This window comes from Sceloporus occidentalis, unplaced genomic scaffold, assembly GCF_023333645.1.
Source record: "Sceloporus occidentalis isolate IW3139 unplaced genomic scaffold, rSceOcc1.0.p SCAF_123, whole genome shotgun sequence".
Taxonomy (NCBI): Eukaryota; Metazoa; Chordata; class Lepidosauria; order Squamata; family Phrynosomatidae; genus Sceloporus; species Sceloporus occidentalis.
In genome coordinates, this window is record NW_028317103.1 from 1,402,836 (window position 1) to 1,429,605 (window position 26,770).

Genomic DNA, 26,770 nt, shown 5'->3' on the forward strand with positions numbered 1-26,770 from the left:
ATTACGATCTCAATATTGATTCATAATGTAATATAAATACAAAAAAACAAGGATAGTGTAGCACACCAAGTTTAACATATGGAATCACAATGTGTCATACCAAAATACTCTAACAGGTGGTTTGTTCTATTGTATCAATGTAAGCTATCGTGGTTAATTATTGTAAAAATGTTTTGAATGTTAGTGTTACTGAACAAAAGCTCTAAATTACTGCAAAGATGCAGTAAATTAACAGAAAAAAAAAAAAAAATACCTAAATAGCTAACAAACCGATGGAAAAAAAAAAGTTGACAAAATGGTTTTAGAAAGAAAAAAAACAAACCCTCAAGATTAATTATTCCTGTAAGGGAAGAAAGCAAGTAACTTGCTGGTTATCTAAACCACCTACAAACAAAATAGTTGAAATAAGACCGGCATCATGAAAATCATAAAGAACATAAGTTATGTCACTTGGTAACATACCTTTTTTTTATCTCTCATTGAACCTTTCCCTCGGACCATAATCTTACACCCTGTCTCAGCTTCTAGCTGTTTCGCGGTTAGTCCTCTAGGCCCCAAAATGCGACCAACAAAGTTGAACTGCAAAAGAAAAGTTGAAATTCACATTAACACAATCCGCTAATTAAAAACCTTTCATATCAGGATAGAGAAAATATATAATGTGGAAACAGCGCCAATATGCAAAATAAAAACTAAAGCACCATATAATAATTACCTATATCTGTCATGAAAAACTTTACATGAGAGGATACATCTTATTGCACATGTTAAAGTGCGTAGCACTCAAGTTTTGCTTTAAATCAGGAAAATCTACACTTACAAAAGAGCAACTTGAAGTTCACCGTGTGGTCTTGCAAGTCAATTCCCATGGTAATCAACAAGCTCAATTTGCAATTGTTTAATTAAATTAGTAACTCTCTGAGTTGAAAATATTAGAGTTATAACAAAGAAAATATTAAGCAAAAGCAGCATAAATGTGTGTTCCGCAATATACATTGGATCTTGTATTAAGTTTGCTGGATATACAAATTTGATTACAGAAAGGTTGTGATTAAAATGAACTTGATATATACAAGATATTGCCTAATAAACTGCCTATTAAAGTTGTGAAAAGTGAAAAGGCACAAACTGTTATACATTATAATTTACTGTTAATTTATATGTGGAAACAGATTACTATGCATATTTCACTAATATAGCCAGGTGTTTGTTTATATAGCACCAACTTAATGCCTGTCATACGAAAGGCTTATGTTTAACAAGGTATCTCATGAATAAGAGAAAATGTAACTTCAATGAAAACACGAAGAGCACCCAAGCTGGGCATCTTGAGAGGATGTCAGATAGCCTGTCCTGGGTGCCATACAATCTTACAGGGGCCAAGCATTGGGGTCACAGAGTCTAGCATCTTTACAGTTATGTTCTCTTAAATATGGTTAGGTTTTCACAGTGGAATCATGACAATGGGGCATCTTGGTACCCGGTTGGTACCCGTGCGTTAACACATATATATACACACACACAATTATAATTGTTCAACCTACAAAGATTATTTCCTTTCCAAAGTATGCAAATTGAACTGTCACATAATACAATACACATAAAACCACACAAGAAAAGCAAGGATTATAGCAATGTCAGGGAGGCAGTGGCATATAGGGGTTAAAATGAATATCTGAGGCAGACTGGTATATAGGGGTGTAATAAGGCATATCTGGGGGGCAGGTTGGCATATAGGAGGGTATAAGGCATATGTGGGGGAACTGGGGGCAGGTTGGCAAGTAAAAGGAGATAGGAAATGCATTTCTCTCGATCATAGTTTTTATTAAATATGAAAAAATAGTTTACACGTGAATATTTATATAAGAAACTTTTTTCTTATAGGGTAGTCTTATATTCAGGCTCTCTTTTCCTAAATATTGAAATGTTGGGGGGGGGGGGGTTTGTCTAATAATCGAATATATATATATATATATATATATATATATATATTTCACACACACAATATATGAATGCATACAGTATATTACACAAAGGAAATAATCCCAGCAGGCTATTCCCTTCTGGCACAGGCAGGAAATGTCTGATTGCTGAAGAGCCAAAGTGTAAATCAACATTGAACAGAGTCAATCAAGCTGAGGTGAACACACAGATGTAGTTTTAAATTCCTAGTCACTCACAATGTCATGTCAAATCCCCAGTGTAACACAGGCTCTTGTGATCCACAGTTGACCTACACAACATACACTAAATAAGTAGATGCTACCACAGAATAATGAATTGGAAACATGCATAGGTAACCCGTATATCATTTTTCCTTTAGAGAGAAATAAAATCATTTTTGTCAGATACTTCGTTTCTAGATAAATTCTGAGGTAGTGCTTTTTACGGAATTTTTTTTTTAGGGATTTCAGAGACATTTGTGGCAAAATCTGGGTCAGGGAAAAAGCACACCGATAATGTTGGATAGTAATCTAAGGTAGCTTTAAAGTGAGAAACAAAAATGGGGGGGGGGATAGTGCCAAAGTGGGCAATAAGTTACAAATTTTCATTAAAATGGTCATTAAAACTAAAAAATAAGACACGCGGAGGCTTGAAAATTCTGGTAAATGTAAGTATTATATCTACAATCTACCGACTATAAATCAGAAGCAATATTACTATTTGTTACCCGGCTTTATAAAATAAATGTCAAAAAGGTACTACTTTAGTGTATCAAACGTTTTTTACGTCACAAGTAGAATAGCATACAGATAGGGTGACTGCGTTAAAGGCATTTTCAAGATTCTTTTTTAAAAATTGCATTTCTTTTTTTGGTTAATGCACACAGCAGTCAGCTGCAGAAGTAAACATAAGCCTTTGTATTAGGATCCATTGCATTTGCACAGCAATTGCAAATCTTAATCTGTATTGAATAATGTCTAAAACCGTTTCAGTCCTTCTGTTAGATGTGAATAATGTCGATTTAAAAAGGATTTAAAATGTTAACTAATCCCGGCATTATTTCAAATACGTTTTTATTTTTGGTTTCAAAGCCCCTGTGCACCTGTTCCCTGGAATCTGCATGTTATCAAGATCACAAGCATTCATCTGTTTTGGCTAGATTAGTCTTGTGTTGATAAGACAATCATTCAGAGCCTTTTGAACAGTCTGGAGTGACCTTTCGATTGCAGTGCCACATACATGAAACAGTTTTGTTTTTTTTAATCTTTTGGGGATTCGGCAATTATGTGCACCACAAATTATATACACATATGAAAAATATATTATATTTTGTGTATATAGCTATATTAGTTTGCTCTAGAGAATACAGAGTACATTTTCTCGACATTAAATTGGTCTATTGGAAAAGAGAATGCCAAACAATGTCACAGCACTCACAAAATTGTTTTTCTGCCCTACTGGTTTGAGAAGCAAAAGCAAGGTTCAACAACAGACTGCCAGCAACCATGACCTTTCTAATCAGAGTAAATTGAACTCATTATGGACTCCCAGACTAGTGACAAATGCCTCCGACTTCCACTTTCAACTTTTCCTTGAGAAGACTTCTAACACATGAGGAAATAAAAGGCTCTGTTATCTGCAGGCATTTAAATGTTAAAGAACGAAAACTACATTCATTTGCCTGACTTTGCTGGCAGGATCAAACAGTGCAGCATTGTCCAAAATATATGATTGATATTGAGTAGTGTGACCCAGGACAGTGGAGTTTTATGAGTACATGCATGCTCACAGATCTACAATTTTACATTGAACAAGGAGTTTATTCACACAAGGGAGATTTCTCAGAGTGTGTGTAAGAGATTCAGACTTTAAGCTTTCTGTTCACTCTTTCTTATGAAAGGCCATCATTGGCCTGTCTAACTATAAATTGAAAAAATCTGTTCTTGCTGCAGTATTCCACTGGGGTTGGACTTCCAAAATAACGATAAAAAAAAAATTTCAATAAGCAAATTTATGGTACTATCGTAGGACTACACCCACAGTATTAATATAAAGAGATACCCTATACTTTATATCCGATCCTCAGTCCTTGCTGATCACACCAAAATGTATAATTCAAGACAAGATATTAACTATAATTTGTGAATAAAAAAAAAATCTGTATATGATCAGTGTGCAGTACAATATATAAACCGGAGAATTATAGGAAATTTATCATGGCAGAATACAGTATTGATCAATTATCAGGGATTATTTACTGGCTTGTGGATTTAACACACACTATGATGCAAAAAGTGAAACATAGCACATTGTATTAATATCCTATATTCATCGAAATTGTAAAATGGATAGACAGAACATAAATCAAACATAACAGATGTGGGGGCCCTGCTCAAACGAGCTTAAAAACCAATGTGATTCTTAACATATTAAATAACGCTATTTTTTTCTTCTAACAGTGAATGTACAACAGAATTACAGAATTGAAACCTTATGCAATATTTCTATATTTTGCAGTCAATTATCCCTGCATACCTGGAGGCACTGCTGAGATTAACAATTTGTACTCCTCAAATTCCTCCTGACTGGAGTAGCTGGGCCATACGTTTAATTAGGACATACTTGAGGAGGCATCTGTTTTCACCAGGAGCTTCTTTGTTCTCAGCATAAAGAAAGCAAGATGGCTCTGACTGCATTTTGATTTTGAGTGCCATATACTAAGCTAAGATACAATACATATTTTTCATCCTAACATACCAAACAATATGTAATGAAGTCAAAGTACAACAGTGAAACAGTGCTCTCCCTTCCCTCTATTCACAAAAGGGACAGTTGACAGGACAGTCATGGTTGAGCTACTTCACTCACTAACCATGACCTTCTGCTGCAGGAAGAGCTTGGTTGGCCCTATATAATATACAGTGAAATTTCTTTAAAGGTTTCCTATTTTGTGATCTACGCATTAAACAGCCCTTCATGCTGGAGAAACCTGACAGTGTTGGCCATTTGTTAATGAATAAAATAAGATTTGTAGGGTCACAGATGAGTTTATTTATGCTTACTTTCCAGGGTGTTTACCATGGGGTCATTTTATTTGCATACACTCACTAAAATGGGGACGGGGTGGGGAGGCAGAAAAACAAGGAAAGGAAAACAACATCAAGGCTTCAGGTGCCTAGGCAGGAGAACTGACAGAGCAACGCTTACCACCTCTCCATTTCTTTACATAGGCTTTTTACTATGATAAAAACCAAATATTAGGAGCCCACTTACATCACCATTGCGTCACTGGCAGAAAATATGAGAGGTCCACAAAGGGATCGAGGCATACTGCACTGGGAAACGTTCAAACATTAAGCTAAAAATATTTTAGTGTAACTTTTTTGCAACCATCACCAATAGTTTTATGCATTTATTTTGTAATAGCATACAATAAATAAATGGTTTCTCTTTAATTCCGTACCCTGACTATGCTAATAAAAGCATTGTCTTTCTGAGCTAACTGTTGTCCTTTCAAACATCTGACCTTAACTGTCAGTAGGCTGAGCGATAAGCCCACCAGCTGCTGCTTTTCTCCCCAGAGCTACAATGCATTCTCTTCCTTTTTTAGGGCAGTGTACCCCAGCAACAAACAGCAGGGCTTATGGCAGCTGCTAGAATGTCACTGACCTATATATTTAGCTCTGAGCTCATGTATTGCCAGGCTTGGACTATGCCTGCTAATAATTCTTGTTTGCTCTACTCTGTCAACATGTCTGACTAAACTGATATAAATGAATGAGAATACAGAAAGAAAAAGAAGTCATCAATAAAGAAAAACAAACATTAACCACCCAATTCTCACGTGTGAAGCAGAAAAAGTTGTGTCCTCATTTGTTTATGTGTGCAGAGGGTTTAGCTATGTTTGCAAGCCCATGTGTCTATGTGCCTTACTCGCGGAGTGAGTATTGTTTCACTGATTTACAATACATCATTTAGGAAAATAACTTGTGTGCATGTTGCCATACTCTGAGCTTTAGTAAGAAAGACACTGTCCTCTGGCATCTAAGCCTAAAATGCAATACAATGTCAAACAGCACGCATCGCTTTTTCAGTGTGACTTTTGCAATTTTTTAACAAAGCACAAAATTAAGAAAACATTTTAGTCACTGTGGCATGCTTAAAGCATGATATATGACGCATAGAAGGACCACAAAGGCTAACTATTACACAACCCTTGTTTCTAGCGCAAAGGAGGTAGAAGAGATCATGCTCCCACGGACCATGTAACAGAACTCCTAAAGCACAGATCTTGCCCATTACATTATACACTGGGAACAATGTCACTTTCAATGTCCAGACTATTGCATACAGATTTGTGGAGAAAGAAGGGTGCCATTTTGGTATGTGTTCTGGCTCTGTTCTCATTGCCCAGTCTACTAGACAAACGCACCAACTCCTTATAATGTCTGTGGGAAACTGTAGAATGGCTAAGCGCAACACTCTCACCCAATGAATTCTGTTTCTCCATAGAGTTTCATTACCATTCTCACAAAAAAAATCAATAGAGTGGTGTCATGAGAGAGGGCTATATGCCTGGCTGAGATAATGGAGAGATTGGGAGTGTAAGTGTTAATGACACCAAATCCTTGGTTACCTGTTAATATGGTGGCAGAGGTTAACCCAAACAAAAGAATTGCAATATTATACACAAACCTTCATAATTAGACCCATACGATTAGGACTGAAACAACGAATCGATAAAATCGATAATCGATTATGAAAATCATTGTCAACGATTTTCATAATCAATTAGTTGAATCGATTTTTATCGATTTATAAAATTGTTTTTCAGAGCAAATGCTCTGAAAAACTCCCGTCCTTCTATAATCCGATCTCAAATAGAGATTGGATTATAACAGTAGAATTCAGACCCCCTGCAAAGCTGCAGGAGACCTGGATCCTCTCTGCCACCCGGTGAGGGTCTGTGCAAAACGCGCAGACATCCTCCGCTTCTCCACTCCTTCTCCCCTCCACTTCCGCCGGGGCTTCTATTACTGAACCCGGCGTCATGTGACCTTCCTGTGCGGCTTCCATCATGGAAGCCCCAACGGAAGCGGAAGGGAGAAGTGGCTGTCTGCTCGATGTGCGCAACCTCCCTACTTCCCTTCACTTCTACCTTCCCCACCAGGGGTGAATATAGCAGTAGAAGAAAAACGGAGCAAGTAAGCACCCCTGGGTAAGGTAAGCATGGAGTATTATCTTTTTTTTTTTGCTTATTTGCCCTGTATTTTTTGTTGATATATTAACCCCTGGTGGGGCAGGTAGAATTTTTTCGGGATCTATTATGTCTTTGCATTCTTTGTGTTTTTTATTTTTTGATTGCTGTAATATATGATTTATTGTTTGTATTGTCCATATATTTATATATATTTATATTGTATTGTGTATCTTTTTTTCTATATTCATTAAAGCATATATTTTATGTCTATTTTAGCGCTGTCAGTTTTTTTTATATCAGTGGGCACAGTGGCATAGAGGGGCTATGAGGCATATCAGGGGGCACAGTGGGGATATAGGAGGTGTAAGGCATATCAGGGGGCACAGTGGCATATAGGGGGGGTATAAGGCATATCTGGGCACAGTGGCATATTGAGGTAAAGGGCATATCAGTGACATTGGGTATAAGGCATATAGGGGGCTATAAGGCATATCGGGGCACAGTGGCATATAGGGGGGTATAAGGCATATCGGGGCACAGTGGCATATCGGGGGTGTAAGGCATATCAGGGGGCATGGTGGCATATAGGGGGTATAAGGCATATTGGGGCACAGTGGCATATCAGGAGGGCACAGTGGCATATAGAGGGCTATAAGGCATATCGGGGCACAGTGGCATATCAGGGGACAGAGTGGCATGTCAGTGGCATATAGGAGGTATAAGGAATATTGAGGGGCACAGTGGCATCTCTGGTACATAGGAGGTATAAGGCATATATGGGGCAGAGTTGCAAGCTTGGGGTGAGATGTGCATAACTGGGGGGGCAGGTTGGCAAATAAAAGAAAATATGAACAAGAGCCATTTTTCTCATAGTTTTTATTAAATAGGATAAAATATACTTTACATGAATATTTACTAGTAAAACTTTTTTGGTATTAAAACTTAGAGAAATAGTTGTTTGGGTTCCTTTAAAATATAGCTTTATTATTATGTCCCTTACAAAACAATTACCTTGTTGGGAGATTCAGATGGTAAAGTTCTCTATGAAGTTGTTAAATAGAAAATCTCTATCATTATACAAAACCCATATTCTATAGATAGACCACAGAGGCCAGACCCCTGTGTGTTACCTGGGATAATCAGGTACATACAGAAAGGTTTGGCCTGACAGTTTATGGTCCACTCAGCACACCTCCATTTTGTTCTTATCACATTCTTCATATTTATGTGAATATCTGGACGGCAAATAGGAGACACAAGAAGGTCTACCCATCATAACAGCAACACCCCTCCTTGGGCACGTTTGGTATCCACCAAAAGGATCAAACCTCGGTATTCTGAATATGTATTTATAGTGGACCTTCTAACAAGATACATATTCCATAATTGATTTTATGTTACTGTCCTCTGGATAACCCACCTCAGAGCAGATGTCCCAGTGCATTTTTGACACCCTCACTGGCAATATCTGCTCATTTAATTTATGGCCATGCTTGGTATTAACACTTTGCTAAGGACTGATTAAAGAATATCCCATATGCCTATGGATCAAAAACTACAAAATATATACACAGCGAGCTTAATGCTTAACAAGCGGTGTTCGGAAAGTCAATATCAAGACTGACAATGGAAGCCTCAAGGTCTGTAGAGGAAGGAAGTTTACTAAAACAAAATATAATCAGGTTTTTTTTTCCCCCAATACTAACCTGCATCACTGTATACAGCACTGCATGTAAGGCTTAATGAAAATTTCCCCCCATGGGACACTCCCTTTAAAAACCAGACATTTTCTATATGAAATGCACCAGAAATGAAGACATCTGCAGAGAATTGTCCTTGCTTTTGAAATTTTGAAAAGAAAGCACATAGGCAGCCGGTGAAGAGACTGACAGAGGGGAGAGGTGTTAGAAAAGTGATGAGAGAGGAAGATAAGTCTGGCAGCCGCATTCATGGTGGATTGCAGAGGGACAAGATGGGTATGAGGGAGACCAGCTAAGACATGGTTACAGTAATCGAGGCTGGAGATGAGGGCATGGACAAGAGCCTTAGTGGCATTATGTGTTAAGGTCAAGGCGGCGGGTTTTTTTTGTTTGTTTTTTTTAGACTGATTGAACATGGGGAGTGAACGACAGTCTAGGAAGACAGCAGTTGAATAAAAAAAAGTCAATTTATATGTGACCTCAGTATTCTACATTCGCTTACAAGGTCCATAAATTAAATGGCCTACACAGCAGGTAAACAGTTTCTGTGATTAAATATGCACACCCAAGTCATTTGCACATGATGTCTGTGTTAAGCACTGAACCCGTCATTGAATTCCTTTGGATTTTCCCATTAATTTGCAGCTGCAAGAAGCAAAAACCGTTGCAATTTTAACCAAACAAGATGTAGTGTTTGCTTCTTAGAGACAAGGCATTTGCTTTTTTCTCAAATATATTTATGTACCTATAGCATGAAACACCAGCGCCACAACAAATGACCTAAAGATTTTTGCCAGGTATGGTTTGATGAAGATTTAATATGAAACAGTAGATTGAAGACAAAGTCCAAAGAGAAAACAAGGAAACATTTGCAGCAGGAAATGACAAAAATTAGTGATAAGCACGTAAGTGGACACAAAATTAAAGCGGCCATCATTCTCAACTCAAGATCTGGTGCTGAGCTTTGCAACACCTAGCATCGGCAGAGTTATGATATGAGAAACATGGTTAAATTCCCATAACAGAAGATGTCTGCTGACAGTGTGACCCCCAGAAGGATACGAGACATGACTGGAGGGATTTAAACAGGGCCTAAGAAATAACAATGGGTAACATAGTTATCATGTAGATATGGGGTGTTTGGTACCTGTACAGTTGCAACAAGCATAGAGGAAGTGATCACCCCACTGTTCTAATACAAGGTACCATAACAAAATGTGTTAAAATGTCACAAGAGCTCATTAACACTGCCCAGACAGAGCTACACACTAGCATTTCCCATGCAACACCAAATGGCTGGACTTCAGAGACAAAAAGGAAGGAGAATTCCTATAAGAATTTCAACTATCGAACATCTTTCACAAGGGACTTGTAACATCTGGAGATTCCAACAGATTATTTTACTTTAGTTTTATGCGAGATGTGTGTCTTTTCCATCTGTTTATTGTTACTGTTTTCTATTGTACGTCGTCTTACCATTTCATTAACCGTTACCATTCTGTTACCATTTTAAACAGATTAATTTTATATTGAATCAGTTCTATCTTTGATCTCTAAATGTGAACGTATAGCTTTCAAAGATAGCCAGAGAGTTATCAAGTTTTCTAATTTGGGAAGTTTTACCTTTTTTGACTAACTTGGATTTTATATGGGTTTAAGCAGCTCAGGGGGTTACCAAAGCCTCAAGTACTTTTAAAGATTTTAAACAGAACTTGGTTGCAGAGAATAACGTGTTGGGGTTGTGGGGTGAACAGTTTTGGGGGTAAGGTATAGTTGCTTTGGGCCCTGTGCGAAGAGCTGCTAGTTTTACCATTAACCCTTTTATACCCATCCTTAAAATCAGGTGCAAGACAGCGGGTGGTTCCTGTTGCTGTTGTGTTTAAGGAGCTTGCGTAACATCTCTCTGAACTCAACTTCTGGCACTGAACTGCAGGATACACTGAATTCAGCATTTTTTTGCCACACAGATGACCACTTATACCAAGCCATATCAGAAAGTAAACAAGGAAAAAATTCAACATACCTAATACAACGATACCATGAGACTATTTGCTCAAGTATAAATATGCTTTATTGCATAATTCCAGGCAGTGACAGGAAACTGAACGGTCCGATTCTTTTTCTTTGTACCCTTTGTGACCAAGGCAGTTTTAACACTTAGCTACAATCTTAATTTCTTTCATTTAGTGAACCCACACAAGCTGTACACTCACTGGCAATTGAACAGATGTACCTAATATCTAATCAGCCAATGACATGGCAACAACTCAATTCATTTAGGCATGTAGACGTGGTCAAGACAACTTGCTGAAGATCAAAATTTGATTATTTTACTAATCACATTGTTCTCATGAGGCTCTGGACATTTTTTGTTTATTTTTTTTTTTAAGGCCACGTATAAACTAGGTTGTGTATAAACCATCAAGACTGGAATAAACTAAGAAGTTGAAATAAAATACCTTAACTTCAAATGCTTCAAAAAGAATCACAAACCTGCTTTAATCACAGGAAGTGTATGCAGTTTTACAAGTGTGCTTAGAATGTGAATTCTTAACTGATGGCTACAAAATATAAAGGCAAAGAAAACCAAATTTACATTGTGGTCATGTTATTTACACACAGGAATAAATGCAGTGGTTATGCATTTTCTGGACACCGACATAACTATTGCTTGTCTACAAGCCCTGAACATCTGAAGGTCTTCCACCTGTGCCATCCTATCACAAAACGTGTGTCCACTCCAGCCATCATATACACTTTAATCCATATGAAATAGAGTAGTCCCGTTATATTTTCATTTTGCAAATGCTTGCAGTATCCTACTATATGCTGCAGCATCCTATTTGCCTCTTTCCCTGCCTCCGCAGCTGTTTGGCTTGAAGGAGATGCATACATTGGGGGAGGGTCTAGGGAGACCCCCCTATGCACAGAAGACACTTGTTGATTTTTAATGGAAGTGCTTTCCTGCAACTAATTAAGCATTAATGTTGGCATGTCAGAGTGAGTGTTGTGCTACAGCTGTGGAGCTACACTTCCAAATACCGTAGTTGCTCGATTATAAGACGACCCCCCAAAATCAAAATATTAATTTAGGAAAAAAACAAAAAGCCTGAATATAAGACTACCCTATAGGAAAAACGTTTTACTAGTAAATATTAATGTAAACTATTTTTTCGTATTTAATAAAAGCTATGATTGAGAAAAACATTTTTTATTTCCTTTTATTTGCCAACCTGCCCCCCCCCAGTTATGCACATCTGCCCCCAGAAATGTCTTTTACCCTCCTATATGCCCCTCTGCCCCATGATATGCCTTTTAACCCCTATATGCCCCTCTGCCCCATGATATGCCTTATACCCCTATATGCCACTCTGGCATATAGGGGGTTAAAAGGCATATCATGGGGCTGAGTGGCATATAGGGGTTAAAAGGCATATCATGGGGCTGAGTGGCATATAGGGGGTTAAAATGCATTTCTGGAGATATATATATATATAAAACTGCTAACAGCAATCACACTCCTATCAAGCCAAGGCAGCCAGTACATGCTGGAACCTGGGGATGATAGTAGTGTGATTACAGCCTCCCTATGCCATGCTACCATCACCATCCCCCTTACACATCCATGCTATCACACACACTCATTCAAACATTTAAATACTCATTCATTCCATTAATCACACATACTTCACACATTAATCACAAAAACCCTCCCCCACCCCCTTACCTGAACTGCAGATCTCCCACTCGCAGACTTCTGCAGGGGCCCAGCAGTGCGAGCAACTTCTCTGGCCCTGCCCCCAGAGGAAGGAGGGGGGAGGCAGAGTTATGTGAGGACTGTGCTAACTTCCTGTTCTCCTGCAGCTAGTAGGAGCGATGCTGCTCGCGACCAAAGCCCGGTAAGCAGCCTGGCCACAGCAGAATGAGGTCTGATTAGTTGCACTTGCTCTGGAAAAAACCTTGTCTTATAATCGAGCAAATACGGTATATATTGATAAATGAAAGTACTTTAACCCCTTAACGACCAGTGACAGGCCAGGCATCACTTTCTTCGCTTAAACTGATTTGCTGTAAATGTTGTAACATTTTTTAAAAAAGTATCCAGTGATGTCACCATCAAGGGAACCATCCAGTTCCAGCAAAATATAAAAAGTCCAAAAATAATAAATATAAAAAGGTTTATTACTCGACTTGGGAAGAGTTAAAATACTAGCATTTGAAATACCCAAGTGGTGTCTACTTTAAAAATAAAAAAATGAATGTTTTGATGGCACAGACTGACCAAAATGGGGAAAAGAGCACTCTTCCCAAATGTGGCCTTTTAGCCCCCAAACCCATGCATGGGTGGCATCACTGTACTCGGGAGATGTTGCTCAACACATATCGGAATGTCGTTTGACAGTGACATATACCAGGAGTGGTAAATTTCTACCTGAAGTACAACATGTGTGAAGAAAATAAGAGTATTTGAAATACCAAAATGTATGGTTTGATGAGGTAAATTAAGTTGGCCGGCTTTAAAGATACCTTAAATAGCACATGCAGCAGAATTAGCAAAATGCTACTTGTACTTTATTTAGCAGGTTTTTTCTTTAGCTTAAGGAGCGTTAAAGATTTTTAAAATAAAAGTGAGAAAAGGTGGATTTTTTTCAATTTTGCATCTTTTTTTTTTTTTAGAAAATTAGATATGATCAAAGTAGTATATGAAGAAAGCTGCTCTTATCCTGAAAAAAACCCAATATATAACTTGTGTAGGTACATTAAATGGGAGAGAAGAAAATTACAGCTAAACACGAGCACTGCAAAAGTGTTAAAACAGCCTTGGACACAAAGGGTACAAAAAAAACAACAGCCTGGTCCTTAAAGGGTTAATAAAGATTAATAAAGAGGCAGAATAGGACACAGGCACAAATAAATACATTAAAACTTTTCTAGTTAAGACAAAAAAGGTTTTATAACAAATGTATTTAAAAATAGTTTATCATCCTTGGTGTTTACGGCTTTGCTTTTGTTTTGGTCGATTTGCATCGAGAGAATAAAGATAAGAAAAACGGCAAGAGGAGATTAAATGAGGCCTAAGCAATAATACAATATTTGGTACGTTAGCATACCTAGGAACTTCCAGTCTCTGGCTACCTGGAGCCCTTCTGTCTCTGGTGGGCCGATATCATCTGTAAGCAGGGCCCATTGTCAATGGTGAGTGGGGCTAACATTGTCATTGGCGAAGTAGACAACATTGTGTGTGTGTGGGGGGGGTGTCTAAACAACTCGTGCTACACATTTCTACCCGTGGACCAGAGAATGCCTATATGTATGCTTATATGTTGGTAATGACAAACAGCAAGTTACATTCTTAAATTTCAGGCCAGAGTCTGCGGTCAAGTTTTACGACTTGACTCATTAAGAGAAGTAGAACGTGTCTGGTATACATGCGCCACACGAGATGCGACACAAAATGGTGAGCTCCTAGAGACAAACAAAAGTGAATGTTCTTCTTGTTACTTGTATATTTTTAGAAGCACTGAGACCAACCATTTTGCACGGATGGCTTTTAGGGAAAGTATGTTTTTATAAAATCATGGTTTCATTTTTTCCAATTTAGACATTAAAAAACCTTTTAGTAAAAAAATATGTATATTCTATAATTTGAGTGGTTTAGAACTTACCAAACCTTCCTTAGGTATATTTAAAACCTTAAATAGAACATGGGGCCTACAGCCTGTCTGGTTTTCCCATTCATTTATGTTCTACCTAAGCATTCTTCAGACGATTAATTGAACATTTAGTTTTGAAAAAAATATATCACAGTGCTGGGTACAAAAATACAGGAATTAATGACATACAGAAAATAAAGGTTACAAATCTGTAAAACCGTCCACAAAACAAAACAGGAGAACACACAAAACTCTTACATACAATTACTGATATACGCATTTTTGTGGGAGATTCAGTTGTTCTCCATGAAGTTGTTAAATAGAAAATCTCTCATTATACAAAACCCATATTGTATAGATCGACCATAGAGGCCAGACCCCCTGGGTGTTACCTGGGAGAATCACAGATTTGGCCAGACAGTTTATGGCCCACTCAAATTAGACCACTTCAATATATGCACTTCATAGCACACCTCCATATTTTTATCATAGTCATATTTTTCAGATTATCTGGGGATAATCCTGCCTGCAATCCCCATAACTCATAGCAGAGCACATCTCTTTGGGCATGTTTGTAATCTACAAAACGGATGAAACCTGGATATTCTAAATATGTATTTATACTAGACCTTCTAACAATACATACACATTCTTCATATTTGATATGTTGCTGTCACCATGGCATGAAACCATACAAAAAAAAAACTATTGGCTTATGTACTACACGCTGCTATGAACACCAGGCAGGAAACATCGGCGTTTATTCGCTTAAGAGTTGATCAGAGAGCCGCAGTTTCAACAAACTGCAATGAGCTACTGCAGAAAGAAGAGCTTGCTAGCATTGGCACTCTTCAAATCACAGCTCTACTTTAGGTGAATAAACTCCATTAAGTGCTATTCCATAGTCCAATAACTTTAATCAATGCAATATATTTATGTAACAGTGAGAGCCTCAGTCCAAACATGTATTCACAGCATACCACGCATCAAAAAAAATAGGCATTAATGGTTAAATACAACTAATTTTCTTGTGTCTAACCACCCGGTGTTGCTTCTAACACCTGGAAATGAAAAAAACTTCTGTAACTTACTATAAGATCTTTTGAATGTTTGCATGTTAAAAAGCTTTCAGAAGGACAATTAAGCTTCACTTTTGTTGAACTAAACTTTAAAAAAAAAAAATAACGGGTAAACCGTATGTGCAGGCTGATCGCTAATGCCCTTTAAGATAGCCAGATAGCCCAAGGTATTAGATGTCATAATTAGCGAGTTCCTGAATTTGACTTGTTGCTTTACAACCATAGTTACACATTAATCCATGATCCAGGTCATTATATTGTTACACACACACGATATATGTGTGCATAAAACGTGGAAATGCGTCATCCATGTCAACATACTTAGGCATGGGTGAAATTTCCACATTTAACACACACAGCGTATTGTATTGTATGCAATATGCACACACAGCGTATTGTATGTATGCAATATGCATTCACACCATTGTTTAATCAGACAGAAAGACCAAGAAAAAAAAATATGGAAAAAAGTTCGATTATCCGCCCCCCCCCCCGGTATCCATGCTACAGTGGGATGTAGTAAAAGAAAAGCCACCATCTGGCTGCTGCTATCGAATTTAATTTGTACCTCAAATATCTTAAAGATGCATGCACCGACTTACACGAAGTCCATACTAAACAAGCTCATTTAAGCTTCTCGGCAACTATTCTAAACCCTCTCTAAATTAGTTTACCTCTAGCTAGAGGGTTAAGAACCGATCCAAGCTAAAAGCCATCACTCACACCAAGATGGAGGTTATAAAGGTGAATTGGGTGGGTCTATGCGCTACACTCAGCATCTCTATACCATCCATCATTTGGTATAGCCGGAGAGGGACACCTTTGTATAAAGAGTACAGTCAACAGATGGGGCTTTTACAAGGTTTCAAGTAACTTTGTGATGATAGCTATTGATTTAAACAAGTAAAGCACTTGAATAGTGAATTTGATTTGCACAATTTAGAGATAGTCTGCTTATCCATATTTAATATTTTAGGACTGTAACACATACAATCATAGCCAAACATTTTGAGCTCCAAGTGGGAAGATGGGAGGGATTGTGCCAGCCTACCATATCAAGGTGGCAGGAATCAGACCCAGAAACACTCTGAAGGGCAGCTGGGAAGAGGGGTTCAAGGAGGGTCCACTTAGTAACCAGGGCCGGCCCGACAATGGAGCCGAGTGGGACAACCGCTCCAGGCGGCACTTTGCCGCCCCAAGCCTTTTTTTTTTTTTTTTTAAAGCGAAAAGAGAGAGAAAGGGGCGCCGAGTGGTTTTCGCTTACCAAGCTGTCAGTACCCGCTCGGCGGCCCTCTCTCTCTCCTCTGCGGCGAGTCTTCCTGTTCGGTCTCGGTGCCGGCTTGTAATGCTGAGTGCCGGAAGATTTCCGGCGCTCAGCATTACAAGCCGGCACCGAGACCGAACAGGGAGACTCGCCGCAGGACAGCTGAAAGGTAAGTACAAGGGGGGGCGGCGGCAGGGACGGAGGGAGAGGAAGGGTAGATAATGGGGGGGGCGGCATTTTAAAATTCGCCCCAGGCGGCATTGTCTTGGGCCGGCCCTGTTAGTAACAATAAAGGAGTTGTGAATAAAACACTCCAGCCACCGTATGCAATACATAGAATAGACAAGTCATACCTTTCATTTTACTTTTTATGCAACAATGCATGTAAGGAATCATTAGTTTGTACTACACCCCCCAGCTCCTTGCTCTATTATAAGACCCTCCACATTTTGCATGGGTGTTCCTTAGATTTCACAGTGGAATGTTCATGCAGTACATACATTGTTCACTATAGCTGCATGTTGCCTTTGCTAGCAGTACATAAAAAACATCTTATGTGAAGTTAGAGTATTGTTGCAGTTGCTTGCATTAAGTTGTTTGATACTGATTGCAGCATATGCATTTACACGATTAAGTCACTCCTGCTTAGCATGTGATGCCATTGAAGCTTCCAGGTTGAAATCAACAGAGAAGCCATCAAATAGCATTCACAGCATTCTAGAATTCAAGATTAGCCCGTCTCGCGCAGTATTGATTCCTATAAGCAGAAATAATGATTTAAATGGAAAGTACAGAAATGTATTAAAATAAAAAATGTAAAAAAGGACCCATTGAGGGCCCTTTTTTCCTCTTGCATTTTGTTTATAACCAATACGCCAAACGACACATACACACAATGTTAAGACTCCAGAGCTGAACTATTACATTAGAGTCTAAAAATGGAAACGGCACAGGAGAAACTTATTTCATGCTTGGAAAATCCAATCCCAAATCTACTTCGGTGACTAGGGTTTAAATGGACATATCGCAAGGATGCAGTTTTGCTGCCTCTAATATAATAATATTTGTCACTGTCAAGAGCAGCCTGTAACCTTTAGCTGTTGGGTTTAGAGATTGCTGTCCTGTGTCTGTCTTTTACCTTTCCTCATTTACGAATCTTTACTGCCGCCGATAAGAAACTTCATTCAAAACGTGCATTTGTTCCAGCAACTACTGCTACGATGTCTGTGTAACACTCAAATCATTCAGCAAGCAGGTTTAGTGAGTGGCAATCTCAATAATTATAAGCAATAAAGTTGTGCCTGTTTATGGACTGCAATGTAAAAGTTACTTTCACGTCTGCTTAGGGATTTACAGTGGTAATAACAGGTTACCAACATAATTGATTTAAACTTTCTTTTGGGAGACTTTTGGAATATTGAAAAATAATGCATGATGGCACTATGTATACATAGTTCTTATAGGAAGGGGGGAATTGAAATAATGTAATAAGTGCAATGTACCCGCAGCTTGACTGAATACATGCAAACCATTTGCTATCGTAGAAGCACAGTTAAAAATCAAAAGGCATATCTGCAAGTATAATCAGACAATACATATGTAATTTTATCAAATAATCAAATAAAAGCTGTATGCATAAAAGACTTACGTCTGGGTATTCTTTTACAGGCACATAAAGTTTTTCTTGCAATTGTACAATAGGTCCAATTCCATCAGGAAGTTCAGCACTTCTTTTTTCATTGCTACCATTCATCGTGTCATTGTACATGTCTTTTCGTACTCTGCTTATTTCTGTTGGAAAAAAGAAGTGTATAAGTTGGTTGCCTACCACGCTGCCTGAGAATTATTACTGTTACAAAGAAAGCAAAATATGAGTGCCAAGTAAAATTGAGGGAGATTGTCGGGGGTAAATTGGACTGCTTCAAAGATGTCCCAAATGGCACATGGGGACAGAATGACCAGTTTTGGGGAAAAAGTGGTTTTGAAATAATATGCTACTTGTACTTATTGCCAACTAACTTGCAAAATCAAAACATGAAAACATTGGGTATTTCCAGGAAAAATAGGACAGCCTATTTAGCGTTTTGTAGAGGAGCAAAAGATTTTTCCGATAAAAGAAAGGTGTTTTTCTCCAAATTTTCACCACAGTAAATTAGTTGATCTGCTCAAAATAATGATTTAAAGAAAGCCCTACTTGTCATGAAAAAATATATAACTTGTGTGGATACACGAGAGAGAAGAAAATTACGGCGAAATACGAAGGGGTAAAAGCTCAGACTAGAAGGGCCTGTTCTTATCTGCTGTTTATATATATATTTTATTTTTTTTTCCGTGGTGTTGCTGGATTCCTCGATGTCAAGGCACGGCAGCAACACCAGCTGAGCGAAGAAAGAAATTGTTGATTGCTTTCTACGCTCTCCTAACCCCATGACGTGCCAGGCACGTCAACTGTCATTAAGGCGGTGTGCATTTATATTACACAAAAATGTGCAGGATAAATGATTACATACTTGCAGATATATGCAAAAATATGTCAAAGTTGCCTTTAAAGTTACTACCCTTAACACAGTTCTATTTCTTCTCACATACAGGACCAAAGATGAGGAAAAGTGCTGCTGCAAGCAAAGAACCTAGGACATAGGCTTGAGTTTTCTGCCCTAGACTCTAGTTTTACATAATCAGCTGGTTGATTTAAAAAATGATATCCAAATCCCTAGCAATGAGGAGATTACTCTGGATTAAAGTTTTGTGCACCCTTGCGATTATAAGAGCCTTAACATTACTACAGCTCTTCTGCATCCGCAAGATTATAATCAGTCTACATGCGAAGACTACAGTAGCCTCGGTAATGCCTTTATTCATTTTGCATTGTGCGAATAGTGGAAACAAACTAAATCCTCAGGAAATAGATATTTGTGTATTATAAGTGGCACCATAAAGCACTCATGGGGGGTGCCACATAGGATAGGGCTGCCCCCGGGGCTGTCCAAAATTGTTCAGAAATAATTAGTTAGACCTGAATTGGATATTTTTCACTAAATTCTTGTATATATTGAGTACATCTGTTAGTTACCAAAGGTGTTTTTAAAATGTTAAAAACTTGTTGGTGGCAGCAAGTTTAGGGTTTGTGAGGTGACCAGGTCTGCGCTGAGGGGTATCTTATTTGGGCTCTGCGAGGGAAGCCCTGCAGGTTCACTATGGTGGTACAAGCTCTATGGGCCTGGAGGAATCCATACCGAAGTAAAACAATATGCATGGATGGTTATAAATGGTTATCTCAAAAAAGAAAAATCTTATTTTTACCCACATACAAAAACAAAACTTTTGTAAATGTAAAGCAAGTATTTGCCATTCTGTTTAACTTAACAGTCCTTAACAGGTATAAAAGGAGAAAAAAAAAAATATTAACAGTGGACTTAAATTTGTAATTTCATTTTCTTAAGTTTAATCAAACTGTACTATAAGTCTGCATACTAGATGTAAATGTGTTTGAAAGGCTGGGTAAAAGTGTGCAGTGAAGCTATGACCAACCAGTCATTTACATAATACATTATATGTATGTTTGAAATATATGTATAAACACATTTTTAGGAGGTGTGGTTAGATGTATTGTAGTATGACTCATGATCTGCTGATGGCTATTTATGTAACCAAGAGCTTTTATAATAATAACATTTAACAAGGTTACATTGTGGCTTTTAGGGAAACGAAGCCCTATGATGCACTTATACCCACAGTTAACAGCTAAAAGAAGAAAATCCGCAATGGAGATCAAATGAGTTACACTGCCCTAATGTACTCTCAAGTGAGATTTTGTCGACACATGACCAGGTCAACAGTTTTGCTGCTCCAAATCCCAGTATATTATACACACACACATATACATATACACATACATATATACACACACTGATCTCTGCAATATATAAAACATATATTGTGGTCAACAGTTGACAAGCTTAAAATGATACAGATAGGGCAAACAAATTACAGCAGACCAATTTTTTATAGTACTATTCTTTAGACCTTTGTAAGAGTGGTTTAAAGAGAAGGGTAAGCGTTTGTTAGTGTTGTCGGTAATTTAGTTTCACCTTTGAGTATTTATAAAACATATGGCTCTGAAATTAGAATGTAGTTTATTTGATAATGTAATAAACAAATTATACAAAGTCTCAAAACAGTCTGCTATTCCTTGCCATGGCTTTTCAACTTTTCTATTTCCCTCCCCCCAATCGACACAGTAAAAAGAATGACCTTGAAAACGGGAGGCCTTATATCAGCAGATAAAAAGGTATATTACATTGCACCATTCAGCAAGGCTTGCCCATGTTTTGAAAACGGTTAATGGGGTTCCAGAATTAAGTAAATAAGTTAAAACTGGGAGCTATATGAAGCAAGTGTGGTGCTTTACCAAAATGCACTATTAAATTAGAAACAAATAACATTTTACAAGAATGCAGTCAAGTATACATTTAAATTAGCAATGGAGTAAATGAACAGAGTATAAGTGAATCTCCTGCAAGCCAAGGAGCTGGCATTGGGAAACTGTGCAAATGAATAAAGATAAAAAAATTAAGGCATCCTTCATTTTTTTTCTCTACATTTCAAGATTTTTCCCAGATAATATAGCTTAAACAACGCCTGTTAAGCTTATACTTTGGGTATGCACTGTTGAAGAGTTAAGTAGTCACAAACCAAATGGCAATAGCAAATGCCATAATGCAAAAAAAAAAAAAAAAAAAAAAAAAAGACCCCCCAAATAACCACATACTGTCAACTTAAAAAGTGGCAGACTTTGTTTATTCCATGTCTGACAGAGCCATTTTAATTCAGAAGCAACTAAAATATTTGGTGCATTCTTACAAACTCAAATTTACATTCAACATTTGTTGAGATCTATGAATGCAAATTTATTAGAATCATTATGATCGCTCAACTTGCTCTGCTGATGCCACAGATATGCAAAGCTGAATTTCAGTGTCCATCTGTTTTCACTTTGTGCATCACTAGTCATCTAAATCCACAGTCAAGATCAGTCACACACACGAGCACACACAAATATAACAATTATGCTACAACTGCAGCACATCAAAAGGAGGAAGGAGGGAGGGGGAAGGAAGAAAAGCAGGTTGCTGTTGTGTGACTCATTGGTTCAGATTGAAAATATGTGCACATCTTCAATTAATTTAATCTGCCAGAACAACAAGATAATAAAGCCAATTCAATATTTATGAAAACATGCATGTCTCTTTCTGTACATGCGGCACGGTTTCACAGGGGAGGCAAAGCTGACTGAACTCATCATTTCCTACACAGACTAATCTGTAGAAACAGAATCTGCTAACTCTACAGAACTCCAATCCATTTAATAAATTGACAACACATGAAATGACAGTGGCCTGGTCTTACTCAAATCCTCCGATGTTAACAAAAAAACCCCCAAACCTCTATTGGTTACAGTGTATATTAATTCAATATGTCGTTCAAGGAAAAGAAAACATGCAACATATGAAAAGCCCTGCATCCTGTTACAAGTTGCTAATGTCCCCAACACCCAGGCTACCGAAAAATGCATAATAAAAGATTTTAATTGACACTGAAGAGACTGCTCTCCTCCTCTATAGTCTGTCTATTCTTGCCACTGATTGGCTATTTGAAGCAATCAGTAGCAGAACAGAGATCCCCTGAAATCAACTGAAGACTTCATCCATGCACATGCTGACTGGAGTAGAACATCTCATATGAAGAGTGATCTCATGGAGGGCATTTATATATTCTGCTAATTACACATTTAAAATGGAATTCAATAGTTTTGATGTCTTAACATATAATAAAGCAGGCATATACCAGCTACATGTTGACAGACATTATGCTGTTGTACAGCATAGACTTTGACTCTTCGAAGACACATTGTGTGCATGACAGTACTGTTAAAAAACCAGAGGCAGTACCATCGCTGGGGGAAGGATATGGAAAACTAAAGCAAACACATAACTACCTTTAGCTAAATCCATTGGCCACTCAATGTCCAACAGACCGCCATTGACTTAAATTCCGTTACTTAAAAAAAACCAGGTGTTAAAATACCATCACTTTCGCTTTCAAGTATTAGAGTTTCAACCTATTTAATTTGCCTACATTTATGCCAAACTACCTTGTGCAACTAAATAGAAAGACTGTATTAAAATCATCAAGAAAGGCATCCTAAAGTTAATGGGGGAAAGGACTTTATTAGCGCAGCAATAGGGTAACAGCTGTTTTGAACAAGAAAAGTCCCCCAAATATTACAAGGTTTATATACTTAATCACAGACTGGTTAGATATTTTAAAAGTAATAGAACCGCATCTAACTACAGAGGAACAACTCAGGGTCGTGCTGAGGCAGGTGCTTAAGTATGACTGGCCCGGTTGACGAAATGTTAGTGTATGGTGTTAGAGTGAGTAGGTGTAAGCAAGTTATTTAGGGAAGGGCGTATTTAGATATCTATTTAGGACTGTGTGTGCCGACTATATACATACACACACACACACACACACACACAGAGTACTGTAAAATTATAATGCCTTCAAAAATAGACATGTTGGTTAATTTTTATCATTTAACAGAATGCAAAATGAGCAAACAGAACAAATGAATTGATGCTATTTTGAAGGAAAGGGTGGTCACACCAAATATTGACTTGATTTAGTTTTATTTTTCTTCTTTTCGCTCACTTTGCATTTTGTTAACATGTCTGTTTTAAAGTATTCTTACTTTACAGAGTTTTTTTTACACCTGTCAAAAAAAAAACCAAACAAAAAAAACCCTGGGAGTTCACTGGACAGCGGGTCACCATCCCCTTGAGATCATTACGTCGGAGACAGCATTTTGTAAGGGAGCTTAAATTAAAATGTGGAAAATAGCCAAAGAAAACAGTTAAAGGCTAAAAACTTAATTTGCCACAGTAAATGCATTCCTCCATGTACATTCATTAGTCTTCTCACATCCATCATACTGTTGCAATACTTAACAGCTGGCTGATGTTAATTTTAATGCATTCCTCCCAGACAGGTAAATTAAAGACTAGAGGTTTCCTTCCCCTCCATACATATAATCAAATGCAATTACTACAGCTTTAACAATTCTTTCTTCACTCACATTCTACCGCTAAGCATAATGATGAAAATATAAACAAATAAGTATGCACAGCAGGCTGATCGACACATCAACATTAATTAACAAATGTATTAATGTAGACTGACACTCACAGGTGTGTACAAAGAACTCATTTTACTGAAGATGCTGTGGATGTCAAAAGCTATAGCTGGTATTTTATACTAAAAGCGCATGATGTACAAGTTACATGTTTTAGGCTTACATCGTTAACATGACCCTAGAATCACAATTTTTATAATTACACATACATATATATATACCCCCACATACACATACAGATCACCTTATGTGCTACAGAATTTTTTCTAGAGTTTCGAGTTTTATATTATAATAGATATATAAAAATAGCTGGGGCTGGAAATAATTAATGGAAGTAATGGAAATAATATTACTATATAACAATCCAAAGTGACCCCAATTCTAATGTACCACACAGCAGATTGTGGCGAGTCCAAGGGTCAACTTTAGATTGTACGCTCTTTTGAGCACCTGTTTCTGTGAGTCAAATTGTTCTGGATGAGCGTGTGATAAATAAAAAGTTACCCCAATCAGCATGAACAAATTCAAAACTAACTAATACACGTCATCTACCATGGGCATACGCGTACCTGGTTCTTCCAAAGCTCTTGTACTCATTATATTGGATGGTACATTGGTAGAAAATTGCATCGGGCACCCAAATGTGAAACTATATGCATTTGCATATTATCAGACTTTCTATGATACTGCACAGCATTATATAAACAAACATATCATATGTGTTATGTATCGACTAACACCTTATGTAAAGCACCTTTTATAAGGATGCCTAATTACATATAACACCCAATCTCAAGATATAAATCTATATTTGTGCAAACATTAAACTTCAGTATGAACAGATGAAACACTAACACCTGTTTAATACTCATGGGTGCCCAGAGTCTGTTACTTCCTTTTTGGCAGGTTGATGTTGAAGCTTCTGGGCAGCTGATGCATAATGCTGTATTGTTAAACAAGCTAAAAATAACAATGAAACACAATGGATCAATCACTGCCCCTGGGGGACTTCCTCCTCTTATGTTTCATTGTGTGAATAGATGCATCCCGACAACTGCATCATTTGGAGACCAGCCCTGTTATATATGTATGTATGTATATGTTAAATATGTATGCATCTATAGCTATATCTATATATCAACAGAAAGATGCCACATGTGCAGAATCGGGTTTCTCCAACATATACAATTGTTAAGGTTTTGTCTGGTATGAGTGATAGGCCTCCTGCATCAAGTTGGAGTAGCTAATATCTGAATGAATGTGGTGTCTGCCGGAGAATGATGCTGCAGTTAGCAGTGAAAAATGTCTTCCTTACAATGCTTGTGCAGCAGGCCATGGAGTGAAGCACATTTTTATAATAAAGGTGATGAATTTAATCGCAAACTGGCAGCCAAATGGAAATTGCAGACCTTGATACTGGAAGAAAATTGCCTATAAAGCAACTCTTGAGAGAGCAGGCTTTAAATTTATCCACCCATTTCGACATTGAGGAGAACAAAGAAACTGTAGGATATTTTGGTCTACTTAGTTCAGATGAATGGCCTTTTACTGTTTTTTTTTCTTCTCCGATTCAAAGTATCAGTATAGAATCTAGGTACGTCATTGAGGTTAATTATTCACTAACCACTAGTCATTCTTTTAAAAAGTGAAATTCTTCTGCAAACATGTTAAAAATATTTGCATTATTTCTCAAAAGTGTAACCATACTATAGTTTTCCCCATAAAGAGCAAAATGCAGGTTTATTATTAGAAAACATTTTATATTTTGGCAATTAAGGTAAACCACTAAGCCTGGTTATAGTTTCCTATTATTGAATGCTATCTCGAAGGAGCGTGTTGTGGCGAAAAAAATAGAATGCAGAGACCTTAAGCGTCAAAAAAAAAAGTGCATATAATATTAATTTAATAGTCAGGTTGTGCTGTATATCTAAATAAATTGGTGGAAGGGCCTATTGGTAAAACAAGCCTAACAAGAAGGTGTAGCACATCAATCCTCAATGGCAATAAAGCTTTTATTTAACACAAGAAATCTGATCAATCACTACCCATCTGCATAACCAAGGAGTAACTACAAAGATCAAAACAGTAAACTAATGAAGAATAGTATCTGGAATTAATTCAGGAACATATTACACAGAAGAACAAACATGCCCCATGATTTCCACAAAACCTGTATTGGCCAGAAGATAGAGTGTGGCGTATAATCGGGGTTCAGCGCAATTCGTATTGCCGGCACCGAGCAGGTTCTTTTTTATTTTTATTTATTTTTTTTTTTATTTACCCCTGCTGCAGAGGACCTGGATCCTCCTCTCTGGCACCCGGTGGACGTCTGCGCAATGCTCGTAGACAACAACCGCTGCCAGCACTTCCACCAGGGCTTCTATAACTGACATAACCTTCCGGTGCTCTACCATAGAAGCCCCAGCGGAAGTACCAGCAGTGGCAGAGGTTGTCTACCCGCTAGACACCAGGGAGTCTGGGGATGCATTGGTAAGTCTGGGGGGGGGGGCACAGAGTGGCACTGTTTTACCATTCCACTAATGTGAATTTTTTCTTTAACAATTCATTTTCCTTCAAAATAGCACCAAACTTTAAAGGGTGCGGCCTGTAATCAAGCTAATACGGTATATTTTAGCTGATCAGCGCATTTACACATTGTGCATTTCTGCAATACATAACAATTCTTTAGAGATAAGCATGTACAATGCTTAAAAAAAAATAAAAAAAAAAATAA

The 26,770-nt window shown here is 37.7% G+C and overlaps 1 protein-coding gene across 1 annotated transcript in view; it reads right to left on the bottom strand.

Annotated features, from left to right (window-relative positions):
* The window catches only part of LOC149282091 (KH domain-containing RNA-binding protein qki.L-like), a 62,382-nt gene that overhangs the window by 26,051 nt on the left and 9,561 nt on the right, over window positions 1-26,770 (bottom strand). Inside the window, exons 2-3 of the mRNA XM_089498632.1 lie at window positions 18,490-18,632; window positions 463-579 (exon numbers count right to left, since the gene is read on the bottom strand). Coding sequence (XP_089354758.1) covers window positions 463-579; window positions 18,490-18,632 — 260 coding nt within the window. The remainder of the gene's footprint in view (window positions 1-462; window positions 580-18,489; window positions 18,633-26,770) is intronic.